Raw genomic sequence first — 14,865 nt, forward strand, 5'->3', positions numbered from 1 at the left:
CGCAAAGAGTTGGACACGACTAAGTGACTTTCACTCACTTTCAGTACATTCTATTTACTTCAAATGTGAATTACCATCCATTTGCATTTCATAACATTTCTACATTTTCTTCAGGATTGACTGGTTTGATCTCCTTGCTGTCCAAGGGACTCTCTCAAGGGTCTTCTCCAGCATCATAGTCGGAAAGCATCAATTCTTCAGTGCTCAGCCTTCTCAGCCTTCTAAAATGCAATCTTTATAAAACAATTTTTATTTTCTCGTTCAAGTCCCAATCAAGTTAAGCTGAAGCAAGGCTGTTACTGAGACTTTGGTATGCATAAAAATCTTACTTTCATATAATCTATCCCATACCAGACTACCTGACCTGTCTCTTGAGAAATCTGTATGCAGGTCAGAAAGCAACAGCTAGAACTGGACATGGAACAACAGACTGGTTCCAAATAGGAAAAGGAGTATGTCAAGGCTGTATATTGTCACCTTGCTTATTTAACTTATATGCAGAGTACATCATGAGAAACGCTGGGCTGGATGAAGCACAAGCTGGAATCAAGATTGCCAGGAGAAATATCAATAACCTCAGATATGCAGATGACACCACACTTATGGCTGAAAGTGAAGAAGAACTAAAGAGCCTCTTGATGAAAGTGAAAGAGGAGAATGAAGAAGTTAGCTTAAAGCTCCACATTCAGAAAACTAAGATCATGGCATCTCGTCCCATCATTTCACGGCAAATAGACGGGGAAACAATGGAAACAGTGGCTGACTTTATTTTGGGGGGCTCCAAAATCACTGCAGATGGTGACTGTAGCTATGAAATTAAAAGATGCATACTCCTTGGATGGAAAGTTATGACCAACCTAGACAGCACGTTAAAAAGCAGACACATTACTTTGCCCACAAAGGTCCACCTAGTCAAGGCTACGGTCTTTCCAGTAGTCATGTATGGACGTGAGAGCTGGACTGTAAAGAAAGCTGAGTGCCGAAGAATTGATGCTTTTGAACTGTGGTGTTGGAGAAGACTCTTGAGAGTCCCTTGAGCTGCAAGGAGATTCAACCAGTCCACTCTAAAGGTGATCAGTCCTAAGTGTTCACTGGAAGGACTGATGTTGAAGCTGAAACTCCAATACTTTGACCACCTGATGTAAAGAACTGACTCCTTGGAAAAGACCCTGATGCTGGGAAAGATTGAAGGCAGGAGGAGAAGAGGACGACAGAGGATGAGACGGTTGGATGGCATCACTGACTCAATGGACATGAGTTTGGATAAACTCCGGGAGTTGGTGATGGACAGGGAGGCCTGGCGTGCTGCAGTCCCTGGGGTCGCAAAGAGTCGGACACGACTGAGCGACTGAACTGAACTGAACCCCATTATGTTATACTCACCTGCTGAAATGCCTTTAAAAATCTCATCTGAAGATACCATTCAAGGAGCTTTTCTATCTCTTACTAAATTCTTATTTTAATGCAAAGAGCAAAGTAAACAGTAAGAGCTGCACATACACAGCAGCCAACTCCAGATCTGCATGAAGTATTTTTTACTTACAATTCTTCTCCTTGTTTGGCTTTCTTGTCTGACACCAGATAGACAGTTCCAAAACTTCCGCTGCCAAGTTTCTGTTGAAGCATGTATCTTCTCGCGATCAAGGGCTTTGGACATGTGGAAACAGCTATTGATCCACTCACACATTTAGCAGCCTCTTGGAATTTCAGCATTGCTCCAAACAAGACAGAAATGTTTGTTTGCTTGCTTATAGAAACTCCAAGTCTCATTCAAGTCTCCTAGGAGATAGTCAAATGCATCCAAGTGGTACTGGTCAATGCCTTAAAGAGGAAAGATCCAGAGGTCAGATCTAATAGGTGCTGAACTATTCCTAACAAAAAATGTAAGTTTCTGATAGTGATACTGATTCCTTGATTAGTGGATTGAATGACCCAATGTTGGTTAACTCTAACTACTTGAGAAAATGTTGAAAGGTAGAGATACTGCAGATTCCAATATAAGACAGTCTTTCACAAAAACAGAGCCTTCCCTCAGATAGCCAAGTTTGGCAAAACTGAGTAACAGTCAAATTTCCCCAAAGTTCTGAGATGTATATATGTTTTCCAATCAACAATCTGTTTAAGATTTTATACTCCCTGCCTACTTTTCAAAAAAAATCCAAATAAAAGAACTTTATAATTTTCTAAAATATACACAGCTGCATCAAGTTTTATGTAATTCTTTTCACCTTGTCTATTATTTTTAATATGGGCCATTTTTAAAGTCTTTATTGAATTTGTTACAATATTACTTCTGTTTATGTTTTTCAGTTTTTTGGCACAAGGCATGTGGGATCTTAGCTACTGCAGCAAGGATCAAACCTGCAGCCCCTGTGTTGGATGGAGAAGGTTTAACCACTGGACCGCCTGGGAAGTCCCTTATGTCTATTTTGACTAACAAATGGTGCTGCTGGTGCTGCTGCTAAGTCGCTTCAGTCGTGTCCAACTCTGTGTGACCCCATAGACAGCAGCCCACCAGGCTCCCCTGTTCCTGGGATTTTCCAGGCAAGAATACTGGAGTGGGTTGCCATTTCCTTCTCCAATGCATGAAAGTGAAAAGTGAAAGTGAAGTCGCTCAGTCGTGTCTGACTCTTAGCGACCCCATGGACTGCAGCCTACCAGGCTCCTCTGTCCATGGGATTTTCCAGGCAAGAGGACTGGAGTGGGTTGCCATTGCATTCTCCAAACAAATGGTGAGTTAGGATTAAACCAGAAATTATCATGATGCTGGTTTCTTTCGATTTTTTTTCCTGTAGATTTTAAACCAGGATATTTGCATTTGTTATTATAGATGTGAAGAGGGATATGGATTTGAAATGAATTTTTTCCCATCCCAATCAAATTCTGATCCGGTTTCTGAAGTTTTTTCATTATACACACTGTGTATAAAATAATCTCCCTGGATTGAAAACAAGAAGTTTCACAAATGCAGTTCAAATCTAAAATTGTATTTTATTATTAGCTGAATATAAATTTGTTATAGGTAAAGCTGTAATTCCTCAAGAAGCTATATATGCATAGCAGAATTATGAAAATCAGGACTGTTTCATATGAGTATGTGCATGGTAAAATCACTTTCATCAAAATGAAAAATGTTTTGCTAATAATTATGAAAAAAATTGCTAAGAAAGCATGATTTTAAATTGAATACTGGGCCTTGGAGTCAGATCAGTCCATATTCAACATTTCCAAAGCTATAAAACAAAAACCTATTGTGCATAATGAGAAAACAAAATGTTACCTGTGTAGTTTGAGGTGTATGGCCAATGGGCTTCATTATGGTGGTGGCCAATCACAAACATCCTTGGAATCGAACATAAACAAGGAAATGTCTATTTACACCTCTTCCTTTCATGAAATAATGTATTAATCAGTTAAGTTTCTCCTAATGCCAGTGAGAAGGAAAACTAGTAACCAGCGAAGGATGGAAAGAAGGCAGGAAGCAAAGAAGGAAGAGAGGGAGGGAAGGAGGAGGCAAATTACCTAAGGGGCTAGGTGATCACAACAATACTAAAACACATTGGACTGGAACTTCAGAGCTGGGGCCCATACCTTGAAATCCCTATATTACGTGGGATTATCAAGATCACAGAAAATATTAGTGAAATTTACTGATGAATTGATGCTTTTGAACTGTAGTGTTGGAGAAGACTCTTGAGAGTCCCTTGGACTGCAAGGAGATCCAATCAATCCATCCTAAAGGAGATCAATCCTGGGTGTTCATTGGAAGGACTGATGTTGAAGCTGAAACTCCAATACTTTGGCCACCTCATGCGAAGAGTTGACTCATTGGAAAAGACCCGAATGCTGGGTAGGATTGGGGGCAGGAGGAGAAGGGGACGACAGAGGATGAGATGGTTGGATGGCATCACTGACTCAATGGACATGGGTTTGGGTAGACTCTGGGAGTTGGTGATGGACAGAGAGGCCTGGTGTGCTGCAATTCATGGGGTCGCAAAGAGTCGGACACGACTGAGCGACTGAACTGAACTGATGAAAAAACAAATGGAGAACAGGACTCCCAATGTATCTTTGTTTGCTTCTGATCCCATAAAAGTGATGCTTTCTGGCCAAATGAAGCTGTTAAGAAAAGTGCATGGACTCATAACCTTTTCAACTGAAAAGACCCTATCAGTAATCCTCCTTATCAGAGAGATGAGATAAAGATCCCGGCCTAGGAAAGGCCAGAATAGTTCTGAGGAAGTTCATTTTCCCAGGAGCTCTCATTGGTAAATGAGCATTTAAGCCCAGCAGTGTCTAAGCGAAGTGACCAGGGCTACAGAAGACTTCCAGACTGAGCTCCCTCCAGCCCAGCCTTTCAGTCACAATCCGCTGCCCCCTCCCCAGTCCCACGTAGGGCCGCTGATTTCATCAGTCTCCTCTCTGCGGCCGCACAGCCACCTGAGAACTGGTCAGTGTTCCCTTGCCCCCACCTTACAGAGGCTGTGAAGGAACCTGAGCGCAAGGAGCACACCTTCTTTCTGTGTCCTCGGCGACTGGCACAGAGTAGGTGTTCAGTAAACTCTGTCAGAGCAGATAAATGTCCAGCAAACCAGCTGCTACCCAAAGTGTGTTTGGTGGGAGAAGGGAGATAAGAGTCTGAAAGCTGCACATTGACTCTTGGGGGTGGAACTGTGTGGCTGGCAGTTATATCAATCTTGGCTCAGTAACAACAATGGAGAAGAAGCAGATCTGACACCAGATTCTGCTAAAGTAGGAATCTAACCTTAAGGAAAACTTGAACCTTTAGGTCAAACGAATAATCCCTTGCCTTAAATTTTTAAATTTACATTTTCCCAAAACAGCTTAACACAAACGGAGGAGGCACGAGCCACACATGCTCCCGGGTCTGGAGCAGGTCCAGAAGGTTAAGAGCCAAGAGAAGTGAGGAGGCGCGGATTCGGAGTCCGGGAGAGGCGGCCCCGAAACCATCACATTCCCGGAACGCCCGCGCGCCCTGAGGAGTCTCCCCGTACCTTTCCGGGTGGAGGACGAGGGTGCGTCGCGCACTCCCAGGGCCCCTCCAGTAACCCGGAGTCCGGAGGCGCAGCCTCACACCTCGATTGCCGAGCCCGGCGAGCGAGAGACCCAGACTGCTGGGGGCGTTGCCAAGGAGACAGCGCGGGCCGTACCAGGAAGTAGGGCGCGGCTGCTGGGCGCCGTTGCCAGGAAGCAGGCGCAGGGCACACCGGGAAGTCGCGGAGCTGACCCCCTAGCGGGTCATTTAAGCGGAAGTGTGCGCAGACCCAGGTGGGCGGGGAAAAGGTGACCGGTCCCGCGGGCCTTGCTACACTAGCCTAACAGCAGCCATTCTGAGCGTGCTTCCTGAATGACCTCGAGCGAGGGCCTGGGGACCCCTCACACCGCGCGGCGTCTGCGCCACAGACTTCCGGGAACCGGGCTCTCCGTGACGTCAAACGCGGAGACTTCCGATTCCGCTCGGGAGGTCTGGCTCACTTGCTAGGTCCTCCAGTTCTCGCCGGGTTCCCGCTGGTCCTCCCAGAGGACCAAGCTGGTGGCCGCTGCCGGCTTTGGGACCGGGTGTGAAGGCCCGTGTTTGAGGACTTGGAGCAGACCTTTTGTGCTCCCTCCTATCCAGCACTAATTTGTTGAACATCTACTCTGCAAGATGCTGTAACTAGCCTGGGATGAGTTGATGTGGTGTCTACTTTCATTTGCTTTAGAAGACAGACTTGCAGAGAAGTAGGTACCCTACAGGGTAAGGTGTTGAGACACACAGGGCCAATACTGGGGTGAAGTGAATTGGGCACTGAATGCAAGAGGAAGCCCCAAAACTCTATAATCAAGGTAAATTCTAACACAATTTCTTTAAAAATAAAAACTAATGCAAAAGAAAGAATCCATGTTTGACAAAATCTCACAGTTTTAAATAAACACAGCATTAGTAACCGTGCATTGCTGAGCCATATTGGAGCCTGAGGCCAAAGGAGAAACTAGCAATTCTTATCCTGGGACTTAGCTGGTTGGGGAAGAGTATGTTCAGTAATCTGGCAGATAGGCAGAGACAGATGAAAAGAGCCCCTTGTTAGGGTGAAACTGGAGAATTCAGTTCCTCCCGGCTTGAAACTTGGAACTATGCTAATTAAGACAGGCCTTTGAGCCAAGGTCTCAAAGAAATTCTCAGACTCTGATTATCAAAATAGAAAAACTGGATCCATATCAGGGACCCTGCACAGTCGTTAACTGAAGCCTATGTTTTCTGATTTATTAAGTGATCGAGGTTATCATTTTTATAGCTTAGGACCTTTTACTTTGACCCCACAAAACAAATATTCTGTGTTGTAGGATGATGACTGTCTCAATATTAAAGTCTGCAGAAGTTCTGTACGTCGGCAGCCTCTGTCCCTGCCCAAAGATCAGATTCTACGAAACCATTGAATTTGTGCCTTGTAACACTTGGGGAAAGCGAGAGAGAATGAAAAAGAACTCAGCTAAGTGGTGTTGGTTCAGAATCTAGGTAAGAGCTAAGGTGCTAACACCTAATGTGTTCTATTTAAAGATTTCTTCATAACCTTTGCTGTTCATTTGATGGTGTTGGAAACAGTAACTTTGTTCCCCATCTGTGACATCAATTAGAAATGTGTTCTCTTGTTTTAAACAGGCAATCCTTCAGACGATCATGGGTATCCGAGGGCTAATGAGTTTTGTAGAAGATCATAGTAATGAGTTCTTCACTGATGTTAAGTTGCGAGACACAAAAATTATCATTGACGGTTATTCCCTCTTCCACCGGCTTTACTTCAATTCAAACTTGGAGCTGCGTTATGGAGGGGACTATGACTCTTTTACAGATGTTGTACAAAAATTCTTTGAATCACTATTTGCTTGTAAAATCTCTCCATATGTTGTCTTAGATGGAGGATGTGACATTTCAGATAAGAAGCTTAACACTTTAAAGGATCGAGCTAGGGAGAAGATCCAGATGGCCCATTCCCTTTCTGTTGGCGGGGGTGGGTATGTGTGCCCCTTACTCATCCGAGAGGTGTTCATACAGGTTCTGATCAAGCTGCAGGTATATTTCGTCCAGTGCTTTTCAGAAGCAGATCGGGACATTATGACCCTTGCTAATCACTGGAATTGCCCCGTATTATCGTCCGATAGTGACTTTTGCATTTTTGACCTGAAAAGTGGGTTTTGCCCATTGAATGGCTTTCAGTGGAAAAATGTGAACACCATCAAGGGCACACGAGACTGCTACATCCCCGCCAAGTGCTTTTTCCTTGATGCGCTGTGCTCTCACTTTGGCAATATGAACAAAATGCTGTTGCCTCTTTTCGCGGTGCTGTGTGGAAATGACCACGTTAATTTGCCTGTCATGGAGACGTTCTTGAGTAAAGTACGACTCCCTCTTGGGGCTGCCAATTCTAAAGGTAGGAGACATCACCGGGTGCTGGGACTTCTAAATTGGTTGTCTCATTTCGCTGACCCTACTGAAGCATTAGACAGCGTTCTGAACCATCTCCCCAAAAAGAGACGAGGAACCGTGAAGGAACTTCTGTGCAGCTCCATGGAGGAGTACCTGCAGGCCCAGGGAAGGCTTCAGGACTTCTTCCAGGATGGTGCTTACACCTGCCCAGATACCTGGAATCCCGGTTTACCACCATGGGTGCTTGCGGCCTTAGCCAGGGGCCAGCTGTCCCCTTTCATCAGCGATGCTCTGGTGCTGAGACGGACCATTCTCCACACACAGGTGGAAAGCATGCAGCGACCAAACGCCCACAGAATCTCTCTGCCCATCCGGCAAGTCATCTATGGGCTCCTTGTGAATGCTCCTCCACGTGTGCGAAATGTGGCCTGGGATGCACTGCCTCCTCAGCCTCCAGCTTTCAGCGAAGTGGAAAGGATTAATAAAAATATCAAAACATCAATTGTTAATGCAGTAGAACTACCCAAGGATCATTCTGACTTAAGCAAATTGACTGAGGTAAGTGTTTGTAATACCACCACAATTTTTGTAAATTACAAAGTGCTTTCATATGTATTAGCTCTCAATTTAACAAGCTGAGTTCGGTTGCTATATCGCTTCTATTTCGTAGCTGAGAAAACTAGGATTCTAAGTAAGTAACTATATGAATCATCAACCAGGGAGTTATCCATGCTAGGCCTTAAACCTAGATCCTTCAGTGCCAAATTTACCATTTCCACTGTACTTCAGTAGCATGTGTTATCTTTGTGGTTATTACTACTGGTGTGTTCTTAACTAGCTAGTAATAGAATGGAGTTAGTGACTAAAAATGAAAGGGGAAAAAGTTCTGAGCTGCAGAAAAAGGCAAGTTTGCCTTCAGGCCTTGACCAAAGGCATAACTAATATCTCAGACTGCACTGAATTGCAATTAACAAAATTGATACTGATGCTTAAACCTAATTTTTCATGTTTATTGATGAGAACTTTTTTTTAGACTTGAGGTTTATGGCATCAGGATGATTTGCTTAGTTTGATACTGAAAACATGAGTCTTAACCTAACTCATTGTTGCTTAAACCTGAATAGCAGACCAACCCCCTTTTCAAGTTAAAAGAAAGTCTCCTGGATCCCAGTCTTTACATTGTTTTTTAGTAATATTACATAAATATATTAAAAATTACAAATAGGTATGAAGCTGCTTATCTTTATAAATTAAATGCAGATGAATTCACAATTCCAATTGTAATACTTATTTGCGGGGGGGGGGGGGCGGTTAGATCCCTGGTGGCTCAGATGGTAAAGAATCTGCCTATAATGTAGGAGATGTGGGTTCGATTCCTGGGTTGGGGAGATCCCATGGAGAAGGGAATGGCTACCCACTCCAATATTCTTGCCTGGAGAATTCCATGGACAGAGGAGCCTGGCATGAGGTCGCACAGAGTCGGACATGACTGAGCGACTAAGCACATTAGATCCAGCTCAGTATTCAGACTCAGGAGTCTCCCAGGCCACTCCAAGTGCCTGTCAGCTCTGGGATATAGGACCTCATGACAGCCTCCTCAGGGGTTTGAATCAGGAGCTGGAGTCCTCCCAAGGTTATACACCATTGGTTCTCCATGGGGGGTGATTTTGCCCCCAGGTGACACTTGGCAGTGTCAGGGGACACTTTTGATTGGTAGTACTTGGGGAAGGGGCCAGTTGCTACTGCCATCTAGTTAGGAGAGGCCAAGTATGTTGCTGAACATCTTATATTTGGCAGAACAGCACCTCAACCAGAAATCATCCAGCCCAGAATGCCTCCACAGGTGACCAGGAACTAGCCCTTTTAGCCTCCCCATTGGTAACAGCTCGGGCAGAATGAATAGGATCCACATTGGTGGGTCCAGGAGCCTTCGTGGCAATGAGGAATGACTGCTAATAGGAAAAAGTTTCTTTCTGGGTGATGAAATGTTCAGGAATTAGTGATGGTTGCACATGCTTATTGCCAGTGGTAAAGAACCCATCTGCCAGTGCAAAAGGCTTAAGAGACCCAGATTTGATCCCTGGCTCGGGAAGATTCCCTGGAGGAGGGCATAGCAACCCACTCCAGTATTCTTGCTTGGAGAATCCCATGGACATAGGAGCCTGGCAGGCTACGTCCATAGAGTTGCACAGAGTTGGACATGACTGAAGTGACTTAGCATGACATGGCATGGCACAGGCAATAGTTCAGTTCAGTTCAGTCACTCAGTCGTGTCCAACTCTGTGACCCCATGGACTGCAGCACGCCAGGCCTCCCTGTCCATCACCAACTCCCAGAGTTTACTCAAACTCATGTCCATTAAGTCAGTGATGCCATCCAACTGTCTCATCCTCTGTCATCCCCTTCTCCTGCCTTCAATCTTTCCCAACATCAGGGTCTTTTCAACTGAGTCAGTTCTTCGCATCAGGTGGCCAAAGTATTGGAGTTTCAGCTTCAGCATCAGTCCTTCCAATGAATATTCAGGAATGATCTCCTTTAGGATGGACTGGCTGGATCTCCTTGCAGCTCAAGGGACTCTCAAGAGTCTTCTCCAACACCACAGTTCAAAAGCATCAATTCTTCAGCGCTCAGCTTTCTTTACAGTCCAACTCTCACATCCATACATGACTAATGGAAAAACCATAGCTTTGACTAGACGGACCTCTGTGGGCATAGTAATGTCTCTGCTTTTTAACATGCTGTCTAGGTTGGTCATAGCTTTTCTTCCAAGGAGTAAGCGTCTTTTAATTTCATGGCTGCAATCATCATCTGCAGTGATTTTGGAGCCCGCAAAAATAAAGTCTGTCACTGTTTCCACTGTTTCCCCATCTATTTCCCATGAAGTGATGGGACGAGATGCCATGATCTTAGTTTTCTGAACGTTGAGCTTTAAGCCAACTTTTTCACTCTCTTCTTTCACTTTCATCAAGAGGCTCTTTAGTTCTTCTTCACTTTCTGCCATAAGGGTGGTGTCATCTGCATATCTGAGGTTATTGATATTTCTCCCGGCAATCTTGATTCCAGCTTGTGTTTCTTCCAGCCCAGCGTTTCTCATGATGTACTCTGCATATAAGTTAAATAAGCAGGGTGGCAATATACAGCCTTGACATACTCCTTTACCTATTTGGAACCAGTCTGTTTTCCATGTCCAGTTCTAACTGTTGCTTCCTGACCTGCATACAGGTTTCTTGAGACAAGTCAGATGGTCTGGTATTCCCATCTCTTTCAGAATTTTCCACAGTTTATTGAGATCCACACAGTCAAAGGCTTTGGCATAGTCAATAAAGCAGAAATAGATGTTTTTTTCTGGAACGCTCTTGCTTTTTTGATGATCCAGCAGATGTTGGCAATTTGATCTCTGGTTCCTCTGCCTTTTCTAAAACCAGTTTGAACACCTGGAAGTTCACGGTTCACGTATTGCTGAAGCCTGGCTTGGAGAATTTTGAGCATTCCTTTACTAGCATGTGAGATGAGTGCAATTGTGCGGTAGTTCGAGCATTCTTTGGCATTGCCTTTCTTTGGGATTGGAGTGAAAACTGACCTTTTTCAGTCCTGTGGCCACTGCTGAGTTTTCCAGATTTGCTGGCATATCGAGTGCAGCACTTTCACAGCACCATCTTTGAGGATTTGAAATAGCTCAACTGGAATTCCATCACCTCCACTAGCTTTGTTCGTAGTGATGCTTTCTAAGGCGCACTTGACTTCATATTCCAGGGTGTCTGGCTCTAGGTGAGTGATCACACCATCATGATTATCTGGATCGTGAAGATCTTTCTTGTACAGTTCTTCTGTGTATTCTTGCCACCTCTTCTTAATATCTTCTGCTTCTGTTAGGTCCATACCATTTCTGTCCTTTATCGAGCCCATCTTTGCATGAAATGTTTCCTTGGTGTCTCTCATTTTCTTGAAGAGATCTCTAGTCTTTCCCATTCTGTTATTTTCCTCTATTTCTTTGCATTGATCACTGAGGAAGGCTTTCTTATCTCTCCTTGCTATTCTTTGGAACTCTGCATTCAGATGGGAATATCTTTCCCTTTCTCCTCTGCTTTTTGCTTCTCTTCTTTTCCCAGCTATTTGTAAGGCCTCCTCAGACAGCCATTTTGCTTTTTTGCATTTCTTTTCCATGGGGATGGTCTTGATCCCTGTCTCCTGTACAATGTCACGAACCTCTGTCCATAGTTCATCAGGCACTCTGTCCATCAGATCTAGTCCCTTAAATCTATTTGTCACTTCCACTGTATACTCATAAGGGATCTGATCTAGGTCATACCTGAATGGTCTAGTGGTTTTCCCTACTTTCTTCAATTTAAGTCTGAATTTGGCAATAAGGAGTTCATGATCTGAGCCACAGTCTGCTCCCGGTCTTGTTTTTGCTGACTGTGTAGAGCTTCTCCATCTTTGGCTGCAAAGAATATAATCAATCTGATTTTGGTGTTGACCATCTGGTGATGTCCACGTGTAGAGTCTTCTCTTGTGTTGGTGGAAGAGGGTGTTTGCTATGACCAGTGCGTTCTCTTGGCAAAACTCTATTAGCCTTTGCCCTGCTTCATTCTGTACTCCAAGGCTAAATGTGCCTGTTACACCAAGTGTTTCTTGACTTCCTACTTTTGCATTCCAGTCCCCTATAATGAAAAGGACATCTTTTTTGGGTGTTACTTCTAAAAGGTCTTGTAGGTCTTCAGAGAACTGTTCAAGTTCAGCTTCTTCAGTGTTACTGGTCGGGGCATAGACTTGGATTACCGTGATATTGAATGGTTTGCCTTGGAAATTAACAGAGATCATTCTGTCGTTTTTGAGATTGCATCCAAGTACTGCATTTCGGACTCTTTTGTTGACCATGATGGCTACTCCATTTCTTCTAAGGGATTCCTGCCCACAGTAGTAGATATAATGGTCATCTGAGTTAAATTCACCCATTCCAGTCCATCTTAGTTCGCTGATTCCTAGCATGTCGACGTTCACTCTTGCCATCTCCTGTTTGACCTCTTCCAATTTGCCTTGATTCATGGACCTAACATTCCAGGTTCCTATGCAGTATTGCTCTTTACAGCATCGGACTTTGCTTCTATCACCAAACTGAGATTGGTTATGTTTCCTTGATTCATGGACCTAACGTTCCAGGTTCCTATGAAATATTGCTCTTTACAGCGTCGGACTTTGCTTCTATCACCAGCTGAGTGAGTTATCCGATAATAAACCAATCCACTGATTATATGAAGCCACATGCCTCATTTTTCAGCCTCAAGATGCCATCTGATTCCCTCCATCCTCCAACAGCAACATTCTAAATGTGTTGCTGAAATTACATTTCTACTCACAACATAAATGGTGCAATGTTGGAGGCCGTTTTTTTGTTTTTAATCTATGACTTTATTGAGAAGTAACTGATGTACAATGAAATGTTTGTTTTAAATGTGCACACTGATGAGTTTCGATGTACATTTACATCCGTGACTCCATCCTACAATTAAGCTAGTGAGTGCATCCATCAGCCCTAAATATTTCCTTTGCCTCTTTGCCCTCCATCCTTCCCTGAGTGTGTCCACATAGCAAAGTGCACAGATAATTTGTACCTTGATGAGTTCTGACCAGCTTGACAGTTCCACATAAGGAGAACCCAGATGAAGACTCATCAGCACCCCTGCTTGCCCCAGTGTGGCTCCAGTCACTCTCTCCCTCGCCTCTTGTAATCATTGTCTTGATCTCTAACAACATTGAACAGTTACTTTTTACACTTTATAAGTCATCTGTCTTCTTTTATTCAACATGATGTTCATGAGATTAGTGAGATTCATTCATATCACTGTGTGTAGTTGCAGATCATTCATTTCTCATTGCTGTGTATTTTTACATTGAGGGAATATGCCACAATTGATTTTTCCAGCTATTTTTTTTTAATAGCTGATGGGCATTTGGGCAGTTTGCAGTTTAGGCTGTTATGAATAGTGCTATGAACACCTGAGTGCACAGCATTTAGTAAAAATATGGTCACATTTCAACAGAACGTGACAATTTCACATTGTCATATGTCCCAGCTACTCCATTCCTAGTTATACGTCAACTAGGAGTGGAGTAGCTGGGACATCAGACACACATATGTTCAGCCTAGGAGATTGCCAGGTGCTCTTGCACAGTGGTTTCACCAATAAATATTCCCACCAGCAGTTTATGGGCATTCCTCTGACTCTACACTGTTACCCTTACTTGATGTCTTCTATCCTTTTAAAAAATTGTAGCTATTCATATGGTTGCCATCATTTTAGCCAATTTCATGGGTGTTAATTTGCATTTCTCTGATGACTTATTTGAACACTTTTTCATGTGTTCATTGGCCGTGTGCATATTCTGTTAAGCTTCCATTCAAAGTCTTTTCCCGTATTCCTGTTTTTTGGTTTATTCCTATATACAGGTCCTTTATCAAATAACATGCATTGTGGGGAGTATACTATGGATTGTCTTTTCACTCTAGTATGTTTTATGAACAGAAGTTCTTAATACAGTCTAAAATTTCATTATTTATGCCTATCACTTTTGTGACCTACTTATTCCTGCTCCAAAGTCATGAAAAAAATTTTGCCTTTCACATTTAGATCTGAAATCTATCTGGAATTGATATTTGTGTGTGTGTATGGTATGACACAGGGGTTGGGACACTTTTCCCACCTGAAAATCAAGTTGAATCAATGAGTGCAGTGTGATAATACTCCTGGCTCAGTGGAGGTGACAGGTATTCTCATCATGTACCTGTATTCAAAGTGAGGTGAAATTTTAGTTGTATCTGCAGTGATGTCATATGGGTTTCCATTGGAACATTCAATTCTGTATTCTAATTCAATGCTCTTAGCTCTGATTAGCCCACAGTAATTCTAAAGGGTATCAGTGCAGATGTGATTCCAGAGATGTGAAGTTCACATATGGAAACTTTGTGATAGTATCTGTTCATTTTGTTTGCTTCACATCATGTGGCAATAGTACTTCCCCTGGGATTTACCTGGTGGCCCAGTGGTAGGGAATCCGCCTTGCAATGCAAGGGATGCAGGTTTGATCTCTGGTCCGGGAAGATTCCACATACTGCAATTAAGCCTGCATGCCACAACTGAGACTCTATGCAGCCAAATAAATAAATTTTTTTTTTAGTTTAAAAAATAATAATACTTCATCTACTCTGTGCCAGCTCTTGTAATAGAAACTTTATACAATCTCTTACTTAGTTCCCACAGTAACCACATAGGATAGAGTTTCCATTTTCGCTGTGTTACTTGTGGTGGACAGAGCCCCATTCAAGTGAACCCTCAAGAGGCTATCTGTAAGGAGAGATGGAAGGGGTCATTCTTGGAGAGTAATGCAATGTGCCGAGACCAGCCTTTCTCCTCTGCCTCTGTGGCAGCTTCTTCTCCAGA

The 14,865-nt window shown here is 43.5% G+C and overlaps 3 protein-coding genes across 27 annotated transcripts in view; 1 reads left to right on the forward strand and 2 right to left on the reverse strand.

Annotated features, from left to right (window-relative positions):
- Positions 1-5,120, reverse strand: part of NEK11 (NIMA related kinase 11) — a 278,952-nt gene extending 273,832 nt beyond the window's left edge. For 13 of the 15 annotated variants that reach the window (XM_081569880.1, XM_081569871.1, XM_081569867.1 and 10 more), the window contains exons 1-2: positions 5,016-5,120; positions 1,544-1,821 (exon numbers count right to left, since the gene is read on the reverse strand). Coding sequence is in view for 14 of the 15 variants with exons in the window: in XM_081569871.1 (XP_081425997.1) it covers positions 1,544-1,770 (227 nt within the window). In the remaining variant the exon portion in view is untranslated. Of the gene's footprint in view, positions 1-1,543; positions 1,822-4,513 lie in introns of all 15 variants that reach the window. The other 2 variants (XM_081569868.1, XM_081569877.1) reach the window with 1 other exon arrangement.
- ASTE1 (asteroid structure-specific endonuclease 1) overlaps positions 4,420-14,865 on the forward strand; it is a 50,588-nt gene continuing 40,142 nt past the window's right edge. For 4 of the 11 annotated variants that reach the window (XR_014076730.1, XM_081569887.1, XM_081569892.1 and 1 more), the window contains exons 1-3: positions 5,314-5,673; positions 6,346-6,517; positions 6,662-7,984. Coding sequence is in view for 10 of the 11 variants with exons in the window: in XM_081569887.1 (XP_081426013.1) it covers positions 6,680-7,984 (1,305 nt within the window). In the remaining variant the exon portion in view is untranslated. Of the gene's footprint in view, positions 4,546-4,844; positions 5,290-5,313; positions 5,848-6,345; positions 6,518-6,661; positions 7,985-14,865 lie in introns of those variants that run through there. The other 7 variants (XM_081569886.1, XM_081569891.1, XM_081569882.1 and 4 more) reach the window with 3 other exon arrangements.
- Positions 9,027-14,256, reverse strand: LOC145538214 (protein CFDP2-like). Its single transcript, XM_081569893.1, has 2 exons — positions 12,575-14,256; positions 9,027-12,476 (listed from the first exon to the last, which is right to left on the reverse strand). The coding sequence occupies exons 1-2, from the start codon at positions 12,688-12,690 to the stop codon at positions 11,012-11,014; spliced, it is 1,581 nt and encodes a 526-aa protein (XP_081426019.1). The 5' UTR covers positions 12,691-14,256; the 3' UTR covers positions 9,027-11,011.

The sequence above is a fragment of the Giraffa tippelskirchi genome, chromosome 2, assembly GCF_054371585.1.
Source record: "Giraffa tippelskirchi isolate mGirTip1 chromosome 2, T2T-mGirTip1v1.2.pri, whole genome shotgun sequence".
NCBI lineage: Eukaryota > Metazoa > Chordata > Mammalia > Artiodactyla > Giraffidae > Giraffa > Giraffa tippelskirchi.